At 40.7% G+C, this 21397-nt stretch overlaps 1 protein-coding gene across 5 annotated transcripts in view; it reads left to right on the forward strand.

Annotated features, from left to right (window-relative positions):
* The first annotated feature begins 2745 nt into the window (after positions 1 to 2745).
* Positions 2746 to 21397, forward strand: part of PARP11 (poly(ADP-ribose) polymerase family member 11) — a 49897-nt gene continuing 31245 nt past the window's right edge. For 2 of the 5 annotated variants that reach the window (XR_012002982.1, XM_025995389.2), the window contains exon 1: positions 2746 to 2994. Coding sequence is in view for 1 of the 5 variants with exons in the window: in XM_025995389.2 (XP_025851174.1) it covers positions 2977 to 2994 (18 nt within the window). In the remaining 4 variants the exon portion in view is untranslated. The remainder of the gene's footprint in view (positions 2995 to 21397) is intronic. The other 3 variants (XM_025995391.2, XM_072766211.1, XM_025995390.2) reach the window with 2 other exon arrangements.

Here is a 21397-nt window from a genome sequence, read left to right on the forward strand (position 1 = left end):
CCAATGTAAGGCTTGAACTCACAAACCCAAAATCAAAAGTCACATGCTCTACTAACTGCACCAGTCAGGCACCCCAAGATGAAGCGTATTTAAATGATATCAAGAATTAACTAGAGGCAAATGCTTGTCTTAGTGCATTATAAACTGAAAACCCATTATCTTGTCCTGTATTCTTCAAGTGTTCTGAGATTTTGGTTGATCCAATAGGAAGAGAGAAAATTGCATTATTTGTAGGTGATATGATTGTTGACATAAAAATTGAGAGAGATTAGCTGGCAAATTACTAGAATTAAGACATTTCAGCATGTTAGGATACAAGATAAATTAAAAAAAAACCAAAAAGTGAATAGTTTTCCTAATTTACAGTAATGGAAAATATCTCATTCACAATAGTACCAAGAAACCATAAAATATCTAGGAATAAACTTCACAAAAATTGTGCAAATCTTTGCGAAAATTATTTTATGTATTTGAAATATAAAATACCTAAATACATGAAGAGATGTATTCCTGAATGGAAAGACTCATGAATTTGAAAATTTGGAAAAGAAAAGAATTAGGAGAGGAATTGCCTTATGAAACAGCAAATATGTTACAAATTATTATAATTGTGACATAGCACAGGAATAAACAGATATATCGCTAATAGAACAGATAAGAGTGTTCAGAAACAGGCACACTTCGTGATTAATGGTGCCACTTCAAAGTAGTGGGGAAAGAACAGATTATTTGACAGGTGATATTGGGACAACTGGTTGACTATTTGCAGAAAGCAAAGTGAAAAAAAATAAGGTGAAAAAATCTATTTCAATCCATTTACAAGAAGAAATGAGAGATTTCGAATTTACACACTCTTCTTAACACACTCTTCTTAACGTATTTTTAAAAAGTGAACAATTGTAGTTCACAAAATAAACAATTTGACATTTCTGCCCGGATAACGTTTTTCATCTTATTTTCCAATTTTAACAAAGGAAATTTCAAATTTTGATGCGTATTGCCAAAGTACTCTTCTTAACAGTACTTTGGCAATACGCATCAAAATTTGAAATTCCACTTATTTGTTTTAAAGATTTTATGTATTTATTTTAGAGAGAGAGAGAGACAGCATGTACGTTCATGAGTGGAGGTGGGAGGGATAGAAGCTGAAGGGCAGGGAGAGGGACAAGCAGACTCCCCACTGAGCGCAGAGCCCCAAGCAGGGCTCTATCTCAGGACCCTGACACCATGACCTGAGGTGAAACCATCAGACGCTTCACCAACTGAGCCACCCCAAGTGCCTCCGAACAATTCCATTTATAATAATTAATTCCAAGGAGGTAAATGTACAGAAATGTCTGTACAAGAATGTTTATAGAATAATAAAAAATTGAAAACCACCTAGATATGTATCACAACGGATTATTTCAAATGTGTGTGTGATTCACATACAAATCATGGGATGCCCTGAGTCTACTTTTTATGTATCGGAGTGAAGGCTATCCGTATGATATATATTCTTTAAGATTTTATTTATTTATTCATGAGAGACACAGAGAGAGAGATAGAGGCAGAGACACAGGCAGAGGGAGAAGCAGACTCCCTGCAAGGAGCTTGATGCAGGACTCGATCCCTGGACCCCAGGATCACGACCTGAGCCAGAGGCAGACGCTCAACCACTGAGGTACCCAGGCGTCCCTGTCCCTATGATATTAAGTGAAAGAATCAGGTTCTAAATCTGCAGGAATTCCTTGATCATTTTTAAAAATGTGTGTAGCTATAGAAAAGCTCAGAAAGATATATGACAGTTTCCTTTTCCTTTCCCCTGAGTAGATTCTATTCCTTTGCCTAGAAGATTCTCCCCATTTCTTGGGAGTCACTTGGATCAAGATAAAGAGCTCTTTACCCAGGTCACTCCGGTAAGTACATCCTCGAGGTCTTGGCCTAAGCTCTGTAGAGGGACGACAGGAAAGCAGGCACCCTGTCCTAGATAAACACAGTCTCACAAAACCCTGTACTTGCCATACTACCTACAAACCCTACTGCACCTTTTTGTTTATCTATATTACTTGTTTTTTTTGTTTTGTTTTGTTTTGTTTTGTTTTTGTTTTTTCTCCCCTAGACTCTAAGCTCCATGAGGGCATGGACTGCGGATCGGTCCTGTGCTCCACAGCCTGCCTCGGGGGCTGGGAAATAATTGTCGCTTATTGAGGTCTTACTGCACGCAAGATACTGTGGTTGGTTTTTTTTTTTTTTTTTTTTTTTTCTTTTAAGAGTTTATTTATTTATTCATGAGAGACACAGAGAGAGGCAGAGACACAGGCAGAGGGAGAAACAGGCTCCTGGCTGAGCCCGGCGCCTAACTCAGAATTTGACACCAGGACCTCAGGATGATGACGTCAGCCCAAGGCAGACGCTTAACCCACTGAGCTACCCAAGCATCCCTGTATTCCATATGTTTTTAAAAAAGATTTTACTTATTTATTCATGAGAGACACAGAGATGCAGAGACGAGATTTAGAATTGGGAGGTTTGTCCCCAAAGCCCCGCGGACGTGAATTCCTGCGCCCGTGGGACTCTTGGCCGCTACCCAGGCCAGCGAACGCCGGAGGAACTGCAGCGGGGCCCGAGGCCCCCTGGGCGGGGAAAGGCCACCGCGAGGGCGGCGGGAGGAGAAGCCCTTTAAAGCCCCCGACGACCCCTGCCGCACAAGCCCCGCCCCCGCGCCCCGCCCACTGGCCCGGAAGGGAGCGGCTGGGGCAGGACGAGCTTCCGGGGCGGGGCGGGGCCAGCGCTGGTTGGCCGGCTTCGGGCGGAAGTCGGGAGGGTCGGTGGTCCGCAGACGCTGGCTTGTCACAGGGCGGGGTAGGAGGAAGGCCTGCGTAAAGGTTGCCTCTCCATCCCTCCGCGCCCGGGGGCCCTCGGAAAAGACCCAGCACCCCGACCCCGCGGCCAGCCCCTTCCCCCAGGCTCTCTCCGCTCGATTTCGCCACCGTTATGTGGGAAGCGAATCCGGTGAGTAGCCGGGCGGGACGGGGCGGACCCAATGGGCGGGGTATAGGGGAGAGGGGCGGGAGGGGGTTCCCGGGAACCGCTCCCCCTCACCCGCTTCAGGCCGGGCGTTGAGTTCCGGGGCCCCGAAGGTCCTGGCCCTCGCGTCTCCGACAGCCCCTGGCTCTTTGAGCGGCGCACATGGCCCCGCGGGCTCTCCGGCGCTTAGAGCGCTCTGTTATTTATTTGACTCGCTGTGCTTTCTCCGCCTTTGTGTTTTGCTTCCTCGTCGGAGTTGCGGGGCTTGGCGATCGCTCGTCTCCCGGCCTCAGGTGCACCTGCCGGCGCCTCGTCCATCTGAAGCCCGGTGTCCGGCTGGGGCCTCGGAGGAGCCGTCCTTTTCCCTTCTCACAGCCCTTCTGCGGAAGGACCACATCCTTCCAAACGCGGGGGCCGGAGGTGTGCCCCGACCTCTCGATGGTGGGCTTCTTAGATGTTCTTTTCTTCCAGCGGACAGAACTGATGACCTGGACTTTTCAGCTGCACACCCCGTCTCTTCCCCTCTTGTTTGACTCCGCTGTTTGCATTGAGCCTGCCTGGGTCGCGGTCGGCTTTGCTTTTATGCATCCACTGAATGTGAAGCTCTCCAGGAGTGGAAGCTGTGCCATGGCTCTCGCTAGGGGGAAGTGCCAGAGCCAGGGCAGATGCCACCTCAGGCCTTGACTGGGGTGATGGCAGAGCCCCTCCCTGCGAATGGTGGGCCGAGTGTGTGAGCTGTCCCGCAGGCCGAGATAACTGCCCCGATTCGTGTTCATACTTGAGACACTCGCTGCGGTCAGCACTGACTCCCCCCGCCCCCCCCCCCCCCCCCCCACTTCTGGAATATAGTTCCAGAAGACTGGGAGAGTCTATCAGTGAATTCTGTTACGTTTTAGGTTTTTGTCCAGCAGAAACTAGTCTGTTGGTTTGCCTTTGTTGGTTACACAGGGTGGTGGCATCCCAGTCTTTGTGTAACTGCTCATCATCGAAGTGTTGTTTTTTTTTTTTTTTTTTTGTTCCTACCTATAATCCCGCACTATCAGAGGAAAGTGACTGCTGGTATTTGATGTTAGCAGAAGTAACTTAGAATCATGAGGATGTGCTTTCTGCTTTTTTAGATTGTTCCACTGTCATCAGCAATCTTGGTTTTGTAGCATCGTATGTGTATGTGTGTATGTACATATGTGCATCTGCTGTGTGTGTTTTCAGTTTTTATCAGCAGTCCCTTTTGTCTTGGTTTCTCCATAACAAATTTTTTAGTCACCTAGGTGATGTCTTGCTCAAAGGCACATATTTCAAAAAAATCCTTCACTATATTGTAAGCTCCCCGTGGGCAGGGCCTTTGTCGCCTGTTTTGTTTACTTGGTATCTTCAGGCTAGAGTAGAGAGCCTGGCACTTAGGAGGCTCTCAGTAAATATTTGTTGTTGAGTTAGCAAAGGGGACTGGATTAGTACTAGAGACAGTCCTTTGCTCCTACTGTTCATTCTCCCTCCTCCATCACTTATACATTAGCATTCACTGTGGGGTCATTTGTATGTTTGTGAGGATTATGAAGATGTTAGTGAGTATCTCATGCATTTGGTTTATTATAGCATCATCTCATTTCTTTGTAAGGAATGCTGCTGCTGCTTCTATCAGCACCCTAACAATTTTGCTTGATTTCACTAGAGCAAACAGACTCTTGTTAATAGTGGTGAACCTTCCACATGTAATCCCACATTGTTCTTTCGACCCTTACCCTTACCGTGCTACCCTAATATGTCTTAACGCTACGGGCTTTCCTTACTGACACTGGTTTCCTTCCTATGAACATATCAATCCTACCAATAAGGACAGTTCAGTTTTTAAAAATATAGTCAGCATTCTCTCTTTGTGTTTCTCTGGTAATTTGTTAGTTTATAGTGATGGATGGGCATCTGGACAGTTTGTCCAGCTGTGTTCATGGAATGAAAATTAGTTTTAATGTTACCCTAAGCCAAACACTTAGGAATTTAAAACAAACAAACAAACCACAATGTATCCTGAAGATAAATGCAGATAACATTTGCATTACCCATCAACTGAAATTGTTTGCCATTTCTTACCATTGAGTGAGATAATAAATTCTACTTTGTGAAGGAAGGCCACTGTGAGCTGCTTGAATTGAAGACTTCTGCCTGGTTTTTCCCTGTGTATTTTTGGTAGCATCTATGGCCTTAATATACCACCTATGAGCTGCAGATATATCTCTTATTGCAAATATACCTTCTGTATGATACTGTATTCTACTCACAAGTGGTTTTAGGAAAATGTTATGCTGATACGGGCCATTGTAATACTCAGACGCAGCTGCCCCTTCCAAGTGAAACAGAAAAGGAAAAGTCTGTATTGCATGGTTTGAGTTTGGAAAACCACCACTGAGCTTGCAACATTTCCTTGGGGGAGAAACCTAAAACAGGATAACCAAGGAGTTATAAACTTTGTCTCAGTACAAAATTTTATCTTTCAAGACAGTCATGTGGTCAGTGATATCTAGTCAAGCTTTTCACTGACCAGGCACCGTGAGGCAAGCATAATGTCCGTGCCAAGGCAGATCTGATTGGCAGAAGCGGCAGGCACACTCAGTTCTGATAAGAGCTCTCAGCAGTTCTCCATCCATCTGAGGGAGGGAGCCCTGACTTATGTACCCCCATTAAAAAAGGTGCAAAAATCTGTAGAAAGGAATTGCTAACACTGCCTTAACTGTGTATACTGTGACTTTATCCTGCCTTTTTCTGCCCTCTTGTGTCACTTGTCTTATTCCTCTTTGCTGGGATTGGAGTAAGTAGTCACTATTAAATATCAGGGAGTTTCAGTTTCTCTTTGTCTCACTGATGAAGGAAATCGAAAATGACAAACATCTGTAAGATTACAGACCGATGTGTCACAGTATTACAACCTTACTTTCAATGATAAACTCTTCCCTAATTCCTTCCCACATATGAACTCATTCTATTAAAAGAATCTGATGAGTTAGCTAAGGGAGGGGAAAATTATTTTCTCAGGATCACACAGGTGAGTAGACAACAGGAATATATGATTATCTGTGTCCTATTTTACTGTATTCTGTTGCTGGGTGACAGCAGTGGTAACATTTGTGTATTAGTGCAGTGCTTTACCTGCTGAGCCATCTTTTTCTGTTATTTTATATTCACAGTTGCTTCCAGACTCAGTAGGCACTATGATTCTTATCTCTCCTTTTTCTGTCAAGCTTCTTGAAAGAACAGCCTTAGACTTTTTTTCATTCTTTTTCATACCTGTGCCCCTCCAGCCCCAACTCTGCCCCTAACACTTTACTTGCCAGGAGCTCATCAAGAACTTTTGAATCAACACGTATAGTAGCGAACTTTATACTTCCAATCTCTTGTCTTTCTGCAACATTAATGCACGAGAGGTGTTTTTCAGGACTCTCTTCTTTTTCTCCCCTGGGACTGTATTACTTTGGATTTTTTCTCCTTTCTATGATTTATCTTTGTTTTTTTTTTTTTTTTTTAAGATTTTATTTATTTATTAATGAGAGACACACACCACACACATACACACAGAGGCAGAGACACAGACAGAGGGAGAAGTAGGCTCCATGCAGGAGCCTGACATGGGACTCGATCCCGGGTCTCCAGGATCAGGCCCTAGGCTGAAGGCGGCGCTAAACCACTGAGCCACCTGAGCTGCCCTATGATTTATCTTTGAATCATCATCTTAACTACACTGCCTTCTTTTACCCTTGAAATGTTCTAGTGTTAACCTTTGTTTTTTCTTAGCACATCCTTTTTTTTTTTTGGTGAACTCCAAGGCTTCAAATACTACTGTAGTGAATATGCCTGTCAAACGTACCTTTTCAGTCTTAACCCTATTCCTGAGCCAGGTGACAGACACCTCTACTGATTGTCTCTCTGCTAGTCCAAAATTGGATTACCAGAGAAACCAATCATTGACTCATTACTTCACCCTCTCAACAACTATTTACTAAGTACCTACCACATATAAAACATTCTAGACACTGGGGAGGGGCATTACAAACATGGATCAAGTCCGAGTCTGCTCCTTAGGGGTCTTGCAATATAGTTTGGGGAGCAGAAGTGATACCAGAGGATATTGGAGGACTGGGAAGGTTTACTAACATAAGTTAGATCTGAGCTAGGTGTTGAACTTATAGAAGTGGTCCTTTGGGAAGGGCAAATAAGCAAAATGACCACAGACCACAAAGGTGAAAGAGAATGGCAGGTACAGTTTGGATAAAGGAGTGAAATGGAAAAAGTGCATATCTGATGAGTAAAGTCTTAGTATGGGCATTTTCAGAGAGCAGGGATGGAGGAATTATGGGTGGTGGTAACTAATATCTGTGTAATATCTCTTCTGAGTCAGGCAGTGTGTCTTGGGCATGGGGGAGGATGGAGGTAGGATTTGTTCCTGGAAACGAAAGTTCTGTAGTGAACACAGTGTCTATGAAGCTGTCTTCATAGATCAACATTTCATCATGGGTTCATATACGGAGACCTGTATCTTGGCATTCTTTCTAATTGTTCTAGTAGTGGATTGAGTTAAGCTGAGTGAATAGTGTGATGTGCCAGTGTTTGGTGGCTGAGACGATGCTAAGCAAACGTGCCCACACTGAGGTTATCTGATGCCTGCATGAAGAAGGAATTAATAAATTATTATCCTCCCTTTTTTAGGGATGGTACTAACTAAGTTTTAAAGTTTGGTGACCTTTCTGAATGAGAACAGAACCAAGTTTTAAATCTAGGACTTTCTAGCTCTAGAACACGTACTTTTTCCAGTCTGACTTATGATATAAGACTTAAAGTAGGTAGAGAAGGGCCTATGAGGAAAGTCACAGGGACAGAAAGATTACTGAGCTGCAGAAAATCATGACCTTTTTGTAACACCAACTTCCATATTTTGAGAACTTTTTTTCTAGTGGTGCAGCGCATGAGCAGCAATAGGGAAATGACCTGGCCTCCCCAGGGTTGGCATAGCAGATACAGCACAAGGCCAAGGTCTTGAGTCTAATGGTTTTTGGAGTATCAGAATTGTGATACAGGCTGGAAGCAGACTTTTGTAACAGGTTTGAAATTTGGGGTGAGGTGAAGTGCTGAGTATGACGCACCTGGTCCAAAATCCTCAAACAGAATGTTGAGGTTTGTTACTTATGCAGCTCGCCCTCGAGGAGTTGGATTTGCTTTTGAAATAATATCTGATAGCACCCATCTATTTATTGAGCACCAACCATAAGCCAGTCAGTTCCAAGCCTCAGCATTTACAGTGGTGAACGAAACAGACCAGGTCCCAGCCCTTACCAGCTTGCAGCCTAGTGCAGGGAGGCAGAGAGTAAGCCAGTAATTACACAAATAACATTTAAATGCAATTGCAGTAAAAGCTCTAAAAAAGAGGGGGGAGAGAGAGAGAGAGAGAACAATGGCACTGTATGATAGGGGGAGCTAATATTAGGCTGGGAGATCAGGTAAGTCCATACTGTGAAAGCCACTTTTCCATCGATTGATCCAGTAAAGGTTGGATGGGAGGTGAGTAGGGCTATTCAGACACAGAAATAGTGAGCAGAGACCCCGAGGCAGAAAGGAGCTTTGTGTTTGAGACAGAGAGAAGCTGTGTGTGGCTGAAACCCAGTGAACCAAGAGATGAGGCCAGGAGGTAGGCAGGAACTAGCCAAGCGTGACTCTGTGGCACATGTTTAGGATTTTGAACTTCATTCTTAGAAGAGGGGGAAGCCATTGGAGGATTTTATATAGGAAGGGGAAGGAACAGATCTATGTTTTTAAAAAGATCATTCTGGCTGTTGTGTGGAAAATGAGTTACTTACTAAGGAGTATGATATGCAGAATAATGGCCTCCCAAAGATACCCACATCCTAATCCCCAGAAACTGTGAATATCTTAAATTACATAGCAAAGGGAAATTAAGACTGACCTTTTGATTGGGAGATTGATTGTTTTGGATTATCTAGGTGGGCCCAGTGTAATCACAAACATCCTTAAAAAGCAGAAGGAGACAAAAGAAGTGAGTCTGAGAAAGATGTTACTATGGAAGAATAGGCAACTTTGCTGGCTTTGGAGACTAAGGTGGCTACAAGGCAAGGAATGTGGGTAGCTTTTACTTTTTAAATATTTTATTTATCCATTCATGAGAGACACAGAGACACAGGTAGAGGGAGAAACAGACTCCCTCTGGGGAGCCCAGTGTGGGACCCCAGGATCATGACCTGAGCCAAAGGCAAACACTCAGCCACTGAGCCACCCCCATGCCCTGTGTGGGTAGCTTTTAAAAGTTGGAAAGGCCAACAAAACAGATTCACCCCTATAGCCTTCAGAAGAGAATCAAGCTCATGGCAATTTTAGCCTAGTGAGTTCCATGTCAGACTTCAGCATAAGTGTAAGATAATTAATTTGTGTTGCTCAAAGCCATGAAGTATGTGGTTATTTGTTTCAGCAGCAATTGAAAACTAATACAGAGGGCCATCAGAAAGGCTGTAAGACCACTTAGGGAGCTATAGTGTAGTCCAGGGTGAAGATGAAGGTGATCTGGACTAAATCAATGATAGGAGGGAGAGAGACATAGAAGTGGATCACTTCAGGCTGTACTTTGGATAGAGTGCTAGGTTTCTGGCACAGGCAGTTGGGAGGAATGAAATTTTTTCGTGGAGATGGAGAGCCTTGGAAAGGGGAAGATATAGCAGAGATCAAGAGTTTGGTTTGGGGTTTAGTGCACCGGTGAGGCATTCAAGCAATAAAGTCAAAGAAGCAATTGGGTAGGTGAGTCTGGAGCTCAGAGGGGAAGACTGGGCTAGAAGTGGCAATTTTGCCCTTAGTCTGTCTGGATGGCTTTTTAAATCATGGCATGAAGTGAGCTCCCCTGGGACAATATTTCCTAAACTTTCAGTACCCATGCTCCATGATCACCAATTTTATTTTATTTTTTTAAAAGATTTTTATTTATTGATTCATGGGAGACACAGAGAGAAAGAGGCAGAGACATAGGCAGAGGGAGAAGAAGGCTCCACACAGGGAGCCCCATGTGGGACTCAATCCTGAGTCTCCAGGATTATGCCCTGGGCCAAAGGCAGATGCCAACCGCTGAGTCACCCAGGCATCCCAATGATCACCAATTTTAAACAAGAAAGTAGTATTTGAAAAATTAATGTTTTTATTATTGAAAAATATATTTTTGTAGCTTCTTACAAAGTATGTATCTAACATGTTGACAGATAGGTAGAGCTATAGATTAGATCCAGATACACTGATTTTTTTATTTACCTTGTATTTCTACTAAATTAGGAAATTCCATGCTATAATCATAGATTGTCAAGATTTGCAACTGGTGTTTGCTGGTTCTTTCAGATTTTTTTGGAATGCCAAGATCAAATACATATTGAGAGAGTATGAGAAAATTTCTCCCTGAAGACTGTTCCTAGTGTTCGATCAATTGCCAAACTGACACACTTAAAAGATTAAGTCACTGTAGGGATGAATGTTTCAACCAGCCTGAACGTTTGGAAGACAGCAGCAAATGTATTCTTAGTCCTTCTTTGATTACTTCAGTCTCTGGAAAGTATCTGTTCATGTTTTGTTGTAATATTTGGATGTGTTCTTTATATATCCACAATAATAAAATCAATCTCACTCTCTGATGAGTGAAGAAAGCCATCAGGTTCTGGGAAGGAATCATACCCTAGCAATCGAACCATTTGTTGCATGGTTTTGTGACTGAAAAATCTGACATCTTATTCTCCTCATTAAAAATTGGGATACTTTGGCTTTGAAATAATAGATTCAGGTTATTTCAGATGCTGAGTGTATTTTAGCTATATATTTAAGTAGGCCTCTGAAAATCAAGAATGGCTCTTAGTATTATCAGCATCATAAAGAAATATTTTTATCTGATCTGTCCTTTTGGAAACTCTTGTCAGCACGTTTTTTTTCCTTGACATGCTTTAAACTCGAGTAGGAAGGGTAATTTTGCAAACACTGCCATTTCTTTCCACACATTCAAGAGCACATATTGAGTTGTCAAGATTTGCTGATACTTAATTTTCATTATTTCCTTCAACATTCAATTACAATTAGGAGGCATATTGTTGACTTCTAACTGTTCCATGTGTTTAAAACACCTTTTAGTGTTGGAGCAAACCTTTTCTTGCTGTTTGTATAGCTCATGGTCTGTCAATTCTGAGTAGGTCGCACCTTTTCCAATCCATGTCACAGCTCAGGAAAGTATCACCATCTAAGTGAAAACTGTCTTCCCTTGTGCTGTGAGTTTTCACTGATAAGAAAAACAAAAAGTTGTGTACTTTTATCTCATTACAGAGTATATATAAGAACTGATTTGTGTTTCCTCCACAAAGAGCTTTGTTCAATTTTAAGACAAAACATATGCTGAAACACTCACGTGACAATAACAGCTCTCTCATAACATGTGCCATTGATACTATGTGACTTCCAACAGGGTCATTTAATAAAGAAGTTTTGTCAATAGCTTGTTTTGTTTCACAATTAAATTGGGCATTAAATTTGGACTGACAAATTCTCAGTGATATCAGGACCTTTACCTGTTTTAACTGAGGAATGCCTCTTTAGTCTTGGTCTCTTCTGTACCAAAGTAAATTGAGGCTTTGTTTGAAAATGATGTGAAAATTTACTTTGTTGTACACCACTATATTTGCTGAGCACTAGCTGATATGAAATGATCAACACAGACTGATTATAATGACATAGTGAGTTGGTAACTTTAAAGAAATTAAAGTTTTCATGAAAATCATTATTACTCTTATATTTCAACTTTGCAAAATGCATATGAACAAATTCCTTTAATTTTTCCTCTGAAAATGCCCATGAACTACTTCATAATTCTTGAGGACCATGTTTCAAAGATGCTGAGAAAGACAAGAAAAGGGGCTAGGACTGAGCCCACAGAGCCCAAAAGTTACAGGCTGCATAGAAATCAAGGTGCAAAAGAGATCAAGAACTTGTGGCCAAAAATCCAAGACAATCTAGAGAGTATGATTTCATGGAAATCAAGAAAAGAGTAACTCAGGACAGGATAAACTGTGGAATGTTACTGAGTGGTCAAAGAAGATGAGGACTGATAAAAGAGCATACATGCTCTTAGCAACATGAAGCTCCTTGGAAGTCCTAGTAAGTGTTGTTTGTTTGTTTGCTTGTTTGTGATGGTGATGGGAGATATTGAGCCAGAAGCTAGAAAAACTGAATTAGAATGGGTTTTGGAGTGAATGGGAAGTGATTAAATTGAAATGAAAATGGTGTGTGTAGACGAAGAGTTATAGTTAATCCACCAATGTAGATAAAATGGAATCCTAAAAGTACTCAATCCAAGGAGGCTAGAAAAAGATGAAAAGGAGAACAAAGGACACATGGAACAAAAGCAAATAGCAAGATGATAAACTTGAACCTAACCATATCAATAATCATACCAAAGTAAATGCTGCAGACATTTCCACTTTAACACAGATTGTCAGATGAGTAAAAAGAAAGACCTGATTATAAGTTGTCTACAAGAAACACACTTTGAAAATAAGATACAAATAGTATAATGCTAAATGGAAAGAGAGCTAAGATTGGTACACCAGTCAAGAGAAAGCTTAAGTGGTATATTAAAGATTTCAGAGATAATTATATTATCAGGGATGAAGAATGTCATTTCCTATGATAAAGAGTTTAGTTAATCAGTAACAATCCTAAACATTTATATATCTGATAATAAGAGCTTCAAAATACATGAAGCAAAACTAATAGAACTGTAAGGGGAAATAGACGAATCCCGTTATAGTTGGAGATTTTAATACTCCTCTCTCAATTTCTAGAATAAGTAGGTATACATAAGCAAGGATATAGAAAACTTGAACAACACTACCAGCTAACTTGATCTAATTCACATTTGTAGACTATTATACTCAACAACAGCTGAATACACTTTTTTTTTTTTTCCAACTACACAGGGAACCTTTCATAAGACCATCTTCTAGGTCATAAAATAAATCTCAGGACATTTAAAAGAATTTAGTTCATGTACAGCATACTATCTGATCAAAATGGAATTTAATTTGAATTCAGTAAAAGATCTGTAAAACCTGCAAGCATTTGGTAAGTAAAAAACACTTTAACCCATTATTCAAAGAGAAAGTGTGAAGACAACATATCAAATTTGTGGTATGCTGCTACAACAGTACTTAAAGGGAACTTTATAGCTACTTTAATGCCTATTTTGGAAATGAAATGTCACATATCAGTGAACTACAGCTTCCTTCTTAAGAAACTAGAAAAAGAAGAGCAAATTAAACTCAAGCAGGAGCAAGGAAATAAAATTTAGAGTGGAAATCATTGAAATTAAAATAGAAAAATCAATGAAAGCAGAGATTTTTTTGTGTGTGAAAACAGTGTTTTGTGTGTGAAAAATCAATGAAAGCAGAGATTTTTTTTGAGAAATATCAGTAGAATTGATAAACCTCTAGTCAAAGAGATCGGGGGGGAAAAGAAGTCAAATTATCAATATTGACAAGAAAAGACATATCATCACTACAGACATTAAAAGGTAATAAGGGAACTTTATGGACAATTCAGTGTCAATCAGTATGGAAACTTAGACAAAATGGGCATATTCTAAGATGCAGACTACCAGAGTTCCCTCAAGAGGAGATAAATGAATAACCCCAAATCTGTTAAAGAGTTTACATTTATAGAAAAGACCTACTCACAAAGAAAACTCCAGGTGCAGATGGTTTCCCTGGTAAATTCTAACACTGAAGGAAGAAACAATACTAATTCTGCATAAGCTTTCAGAAAGTTGAAGAGAAAGTTATACTTAACAACTCATTCTATGAAGCCGACATCCTGATACCAAAACCAATCAAAGATGTAACAAGAAACTATAGACCAATATCTCTAATGAACATAGATACAAAAATTTTAAGCAAAATTTTAGCAAATTGAGTCTAACTTATAAGAAGATTACATAATTGCCAAATGGTATTTATCCTAAAAATGCAAGGTTGGTTTAATATTTGAACAGCAATCAATCAATGTAATTCACCATAAATACAAACTAAAATGAAAAACTGTATGGTCATTTCAATGTATGCAGGAAAGCATTTGACAAAATACAGTATCCCTGATAAAAACTCTCAGCAGCCTAGGAGTAGAAAGGAACTTGTTCAGCCTGATAAACGATATGCAGAAAAGGACTAACTCAGCAGGCCTAGGGTGCTCAAACTATGTATGTTCTCAAGAAAGACCTGTGTCCGTTGACTGTCCTTTGCCTAGCCCCAGAGAACTGAGCTCTTAGTTTGTCTAATGAGTATATTTGCATGCCTGACATCTTGAGCTATGCTCTACCAGTTTATCCAGATAGTTTACACTGGCAGTGAGATTTATGGTGAACACCTGCTTTCTCTCTGGAAGTCTGGAATGTAGGCAGCTAAGGTCAGTCACATAGGGTGCTATATGCTTAAGTGAGTAACTCCTAGCATAAACCCTGAGCACTTAGACTCATGTGAGTATCCTTGGTTGGCAGTCCTTTGCACTTGCCACACACATATGAATTAAGTGTGTCCTATGTGACTCCACTGGGAGGGGACACTTGGAAGCTTATACATGGTTTCCTCTAGACCACTCCATGAGCTTTTCCCTCTTTGTTTATTTCACTGTATATACTTTACTGTAATAAACTGTAACCATGGGTAGAACAACTTCTGAGTCCTGTGAATCCTTCTGTGAGCCTGAGGATGATTGTGGGGACCTCTGACATAAGGGGCATCTACTAAATACCTATATTTAATATCAAACAAGAGTGAAAGATTGAATATTTTTTCACTAAGATCAGGAACAAACAAATGATGCCCATTCTTTATTTGACATTGTACTTGAGATTATAATCAGTGTAATAAGACAAGAAAAATAAGGCCTAAAAAAGAAATGGCAGGCATCTATATGCTAGAAGAAAGACTATAAAACGCCTATATAGAAAATCTGATGGAATGTCCAAAAATCTAGAACTAATAAGAGGGCTTAATAAGGTTGCCGAATACAGGACCCATGTACAAAAAATAATGTATTTCTAAATACAAGTAACAATCAGAAATTGAAATTTTAAATGAAATTCCATTTATAATAATATCAGAAATATGGAATACTTAGGCACGAATTTTGAATTAATGATGTGGAAGACCTATACACTGAAAACTATAAAACATTACTTAAAAAAGTTGAGAAAGACCTAAATAAGTCAAGATATACGCCTCATTCATGAGCTGGAATACTCAATATTGTTGAAATGGCAATAATCTCCAAATTGATCACTATGCCATCCCAATCAAAATTGAAAGGACCTAGTATAGCTAAGCAATTCTGATAAGGAAGAACAAATTTGGAGTGCTAACACTACCTGATTTAAAGATTCAGTTTGAAACTACAATCATCAAAACAGTGTAGTATTGGCAACAAGATAGAGAAAATGATTACAGAACAGAACAGAGTCCAGAAGTAGACCCGCAAACATATAAATAACTGATTTATTTATTTATTTTAAAAACAAAAGTAAAGTTAAGTGGAGAAAGGACAGTTGTTCAGAGTTTGATCAGAGGTTGTGTTTAAGCCCCTTGTGCTGGTGAGGCTTCCACCCTGTGTTGATCCATCCATGTACAGCTTAGGAAGTATTTTCAAGTCTGTCTCATGACTTGCTCTGATCATTCCTGGGTGGATACAGCCTAGTGCTTATACACAGCCTTCCTGACTCATGGTTAACTTTAGTCTCAGGAGGGCTTTTCTTGGTTATCCCTGATTCTCTGTATTAAATTTCTGTATGCTCTACTATTCTGCTTGTATCAGAGCTTTGGGCCTTTTAGTTGTTTTTCCTCAAGATTTCCAGTTTTTTCAATAATGCTTTTAGGCATGAGGTTCTCTATTTTCTATTCCAAATAAAGTCAGTCCCTTCGGACAGACATGTGGAGCTCTTTGTCCTTATGGCATGTCTTTTCCCCTCAGTAGAACCTCTGTACTACTACACTTGGGGCTGGGGGTGGGAGCTGACTTTTCCCACAGTGATACCTGCACTTTGGGTGGAAGGGGTGTTGGTAGCCTCTGATCTTCTTGATTTACTCCTCCTGGCATGGAACTTCTACCTTATGAGCAAACTAGGATGGTAGCAATCGGGACTCAGTATTCTTAACCTACTGGGCCTGGAGTAGAGTTTTCACCACATGAACTGGGACTGAGTGGAAGAACCAAGATGTCAATCCCCTCTGTTGCCTGCTCAGAATACACCTATACTCCTAGGCTGAAGATGAGAAACATCAGCAGCCTACCTACCCTCTTCCAGGATGAAACTAGCCCAGGGCTAGGAGGTGGAGGGAAAGGGAGCCCCTGTCTTCTCAGCACATTCCTGAGGTAGAGCTTCTATAACAAAGTACTGGTGGAAGGAGGTAATGGAATACATCTTAGCTCAAATGCCTCAGACTCTTGCCTGTTCTGAGATTTAGTAGATTTTCTTGAATAAATGTTTCTCCGTTTGCTATATGCCCTTAGGACAATTTCTAGAGACTTTACATGTTTTTTCTTTGTTTTTGTTTTTAAAAGTAATGTTCACCAATTAAAATGCAGTTTTGCTGGGGAGAACATCCACTGAGCTCCTTACTCTGTCATCCCAAAAATTCCACCATTTTTAAGCTTTTAACAGCAGGCTTTGGATATGCTTGCTATAGAGACAAGGAAGTTTTTATTAGCAAATACGATTTTCTCAAGATACTATATTTATACAACAGAATATATTTTGTTAACTATAAGAAAATTATCAGAAAGCTTTTAACTGGGGCACCTGGATGGCTGAGTGGTTGAGTGTCTGCCTTTGGCTCAGGTTGTGATCCCAGGATCCTGGGATTGAGTCATCAATCCACATCAGGATTCCTGCAGGGAGCCTGCTTCTCCCTCTGCCTGTGTCTCTGTTCTCTCCGTCTCTCATGAATAAATAAATAAAACCTTACAAAAAAGGAAAGCTTTTAACTGATCTGGAAGGTGACATCATTTTTCTCCTGTAGACTGGGATTTTGACTTTAAACTCATTTTCCACATGGCCTTTCTATTTGATGATCCAGATTGTTCCCAGGCTCCATAAATATTGTCTTTGGAACAGATAGCATATAGACAGATTCCACCAGCATACCCACTGCACTTGAAGATTTACAAAATGCTTTTTCACTTTATACTACCTTTTTTTCTTCATAGCGTGCTGTGCAGTTATCAATCCTGCCAATTAAAAACTGTGAAAATTGGCATGGTGGCTAAACTAATTCATTCAGCTAGCATTTACTAATTGTCTACTCCAAGACAGATGACTTGCACACATTCCTTTTATTGCCTATAAATGTGTTCTGATCTAGATCCATTGTATTTTGAAGTTATTAATTTAAACTTGACTTACTATTTGAACCTAATTATACAGAATAACCCTTCCATTGGAGAGGAAAATAATTTCTTCCAGATTGCCCAGTTTGTTGGCATATAATTTTTCATAATATTCTCTAATAATTGTATTTCTCTGGTGTTGGTTATGATATCTCATTCATGATTTTATTTATTTAGTCCTTTCTCTTTTCTTTTTGAAAGTTGGGCTAGGGGTTTAACAATTTTATTAATTCAAAGAAAATTTCCTGGTTTCATTGATCTGTTCTACTGGGGGTTTTTTGTTTGACTGTTTCTATATTGATTATTTCTGCCCTAATTTTATTATTTCCCTTCTGCTGGCTTTAGGCTGTATTTGCTGTTCCTTTTCTACTCTTTTAGGTATAAAGTAAGGCTGTGTATTTGAGACTTTACTTGCTTCTTGAGATAGGCCTGCATTGCTTTGTACTTTCCTCTTTTGACCACTTTTGCCACATCCCAAAGGTTTTGGACCACTATATTGTCATTTTCACTTGTTGCCATGTATTTCCTTTATTTCTTCTTGAATTTCTGGTTGACCAATTCATTCTTTAGTAGCATGCTGATAAACCTCCTTGTATTTGTGGTCTTTCCAAATTTTTTCTTGTGGTTGACTTCAAGTTTCATAGTATTGTGGCCAGAAAATAAGCATGGTATGACCTCAGTGCTTTTGTACTTGTTGAGGCCTGATTTGTGACCCAGTATGTGATCTATTCTGGAGAATATCTCAAATGCACTTGAAAAGAATGTGTACTCTGCTGCTTTAGGATGAAATGTTCTGAATATGTCTGTCAAGTCCATCTGGTCCAGTGTGTCATTCGAAGCCATTGTTTCCTTGTTGATTTTCTGCTTAGATGATCTATCTATTGCTGTAAGTGGGGTCTTAAAGTCCCCTATTATTACTGTGTTATTACCAAATAAATTCCTTTATGTTTTTATTGTTTTTTATGTATTGGGGGGCTCCCAAGTTGGGAGCATAAATATTTATAATTGTTAGATCTTCTTGTGGGATAGACCTCTTTATTATGGTATAGTGCCCTTCTTCATCTCTTATTAGTCTTTGGTTTAAAATCTAGTTTGTCTTACATAAGTATGGCTATTCTGACTTTCTTTTGACATCCATTAACATAATAAATGGTTCTCCATCCTCTCACTTTCAATCTACAGGTGTCTTTAGGTCTAAAATGAGTCTCTTATAGGCAGCATATAGATGGGTCTTGATTTTTTTTAATCTATTCTAACACCCTATGTCTTTTGATTGGAACAATCCATTTATATCAAAGTGAATATTGAAAGATATAAACTTAGTGCCATTGTATTACCTGTAAAGTTGTTTCTGGTGATGTTCTCTGTTCCTTTCTAGTCTTTGTTGCTTTCGGTCTTTTTCTCCCCCTACTCAGAGTTCCCTTAACGTTTCTTGCAGGGCTGGTTTGGTGGTCACAAACTCCTTTAGTTTTTGTTTGTCTGAGAAACTCTTTATCTTTCCTTCTATTCTGAATGACAGCCTTGCCTCATAGAGTATTCTTAGCTGCATATTTTTCCCATTTAGCACGTTGAATATATCATGCCACTTTTTTCTGTCCTGCCAAGTTTCTGTGGAGAGGTCTGCCGCTAACCTTGTCTTCCCTTGTAAGTTAGGGATTTCTTTTCTCATGCTGCTTTTATGATTTTTTCCCCTTATCTCTATATTTTGCAAGTTTTACAGTATGTCTTGGTGTTGGCCTGCTTTTGTTGATTTTGATGGGAGTTCTCTGTGCCTCTGGATTTGGATATCTGTTACCTTCCCCAAATTAGGGAAGTTTTTAGCTATAATTTACTCAAAGAAAGCTTCTGCCCCCTTTTCCCTCTTTTCTTCTGGGCCCATGTGATACAAATGTTACTATGCTTTATGGAGTCACTGAGTTCCCTTAGTCTACATATGTGATCCAATATTTGTCTTTCTCTCTTCTTTTCAGCTTCATTATTTTCCATAATTTTATCTTCTATATCACTTATTCATTCCTCTGCTTCTTCTATCCTTGCAGTCATTACACCCAGTCAGTTTTGCATCTTGGTTGTAGCATTTTAAAATTTCAGCCTAAAAATAAATAAATAAATAAAATTTCAGCCGGACTAGTTTTAGGTCTTTTATCTCTGCAGTACAGGACTCCCCGGTGTTTTCTATGCTTTTCTCTAGCCCAGTTAGTGTCCTTATGATTGTTGTTTTAAATTTACTTATATTTATTTCAGTTAGATCACCCTGGCCATGACCTTTTCTTGTTTTTCTTTCGGGATGAATTCCTCCGTCTTCACATTTTATCTAGGTCTCTGTCTTCTATGTGTTAGGAAAGCCTGCTATGTTTCCTGTTCTCAGAGTAATGGCTTTATGAAGAAGAGGTCATATAGTGTCTAGGGCCTGGCACTTTAGGCAATGTCTCCGGTGTGTGCCATGTGCACTCTGCTACTGTGTTTTGGCTGCTCTATCCTTCAGGCCAGTCATCTGCAGAGGCTCTGCCTACAGTGAGCAGTATTTGGGGCTTGGCCAGAGTGTGGCAAGTTTTAACTAGATATGCTCTAGTCTGCTTGTTAAAAGAGGCCAGATCCTATTTCCACTAGAGCTAGAGCTTTGCAGCCCTCTATTATCAGGAGACTTGGTGGCTGTGGGTGTTTGTGCTGGTCTTCCTGGGGGAGGGGCCCACAGGCACACTTGCCCTAGTAAAGAAGCACCTACAGAGTGCAGGGGGGTGGGGCTTGGTGCAAGCAGTTTAGGCTACCACTGTTGGTGCTGTGCTACTTACCAAGGTTAGTTTATGCTCAGGGGTGGGGGAGGGAAATGGTGCCAGCCCTCTCCCTTGTCCCATGGGAGGGAAATTTGTGCCTGCAACTGTCTGGGAAGCCCTTCCAGAAAAGCCTATAATCTCCCTTCCTGTGTCCCAGGTGTCTCTCAGATCCCTGCCTTCACCCTGTCTGTGTCTGGTCTGTCTGCCCACCCAGCAGTATAGTACACTTGTGTTCTATCTCAGACAGGCCAGCTAAGTTTTAAGACTACAAACCTTTGGGACCCAGTGTGGCACAGATCTGGGCTGGTCCTCTGGGGGTGGGTCTCCCTATGCTGTGGCTACTGCTGGTTTGTCCCAGAAGGGCAGTTATATGAATGTGCAAGAGCTTGGAGTTCAAAGTGCAGCAAAAAGCTGGCATCCAGGCTAGTTGCTCTCAGCAGGTGTCTCTGCCCCTATACTAACGAACAGAGCAGTGCAATGGCACTTGCTGGCTCCTTTGTCCCCTAAGAGGCCATGCCACCTCTCCCAGATTCACTCCAAGAATGGGGGACCCATCTCTCCCAGTGCATCCCAGGGGATCCTCAGATCACATTTGCTCCTGGGCCTCAGCCCTCCTTCTCCACAGGAGCACTGCAGCACCTGCTGGACTCCCCAGTGGCCACAATATGGACTTCTAAAACTCCAGTCTTTGAGCCCCACTGGTTATAAAAACTAATTATATGATCAGTCCCTCTCATTTTCCTAGTCAGTAGCTTTGGGGAAGTGTTTTCCTTGTGCAATCCCCTGTGCACTTTCTCCCATTCTCTCTCTCCTCTCTCTATGATCAAGGCTCTCTCCTTTCTGCAGCTTCCATGATCCTTTTCTCCTCCAAATAATGTCTCCATACTTCCTACCCTCTACAGTGTGCCCTCTTCTCTCCCCCTAGTTGTGCAGTTTGTTCTTTCAGCCATCAGATCGATTTCTTGAGTGCTCAGAATGATTTGAAATTTATCTAGCTGTGTTTAAAGGAGGAGGTAAGCCTAGGGTCCTACTACTACTCTGCCATCTTAGCTCCTCTGCTAACTCTATGATTCTAGACAAAATAATTGCATTTTCTGTGCTTCTTTTTTCCCCTAACTTTAATTGGAAGATGTGACTTCTGCACATTGGGCTATAGATAAAAATCCAGACTT

The sequence above is a fragment of the Vulpes vulpes genome, chromosome 8 (genome assembly GCF_048418805.1).
Source record: "Vulpes vulpes isolate BD-2025 chromosome 8, VulVul3, whole genome shotgun sequence".
NCBI classification, from domain to species: Eukaryota; Metazoa; Chordata; class Mammalia; order Carnivora; family Canidae; genus Vulpes; species Vulpes vulpes.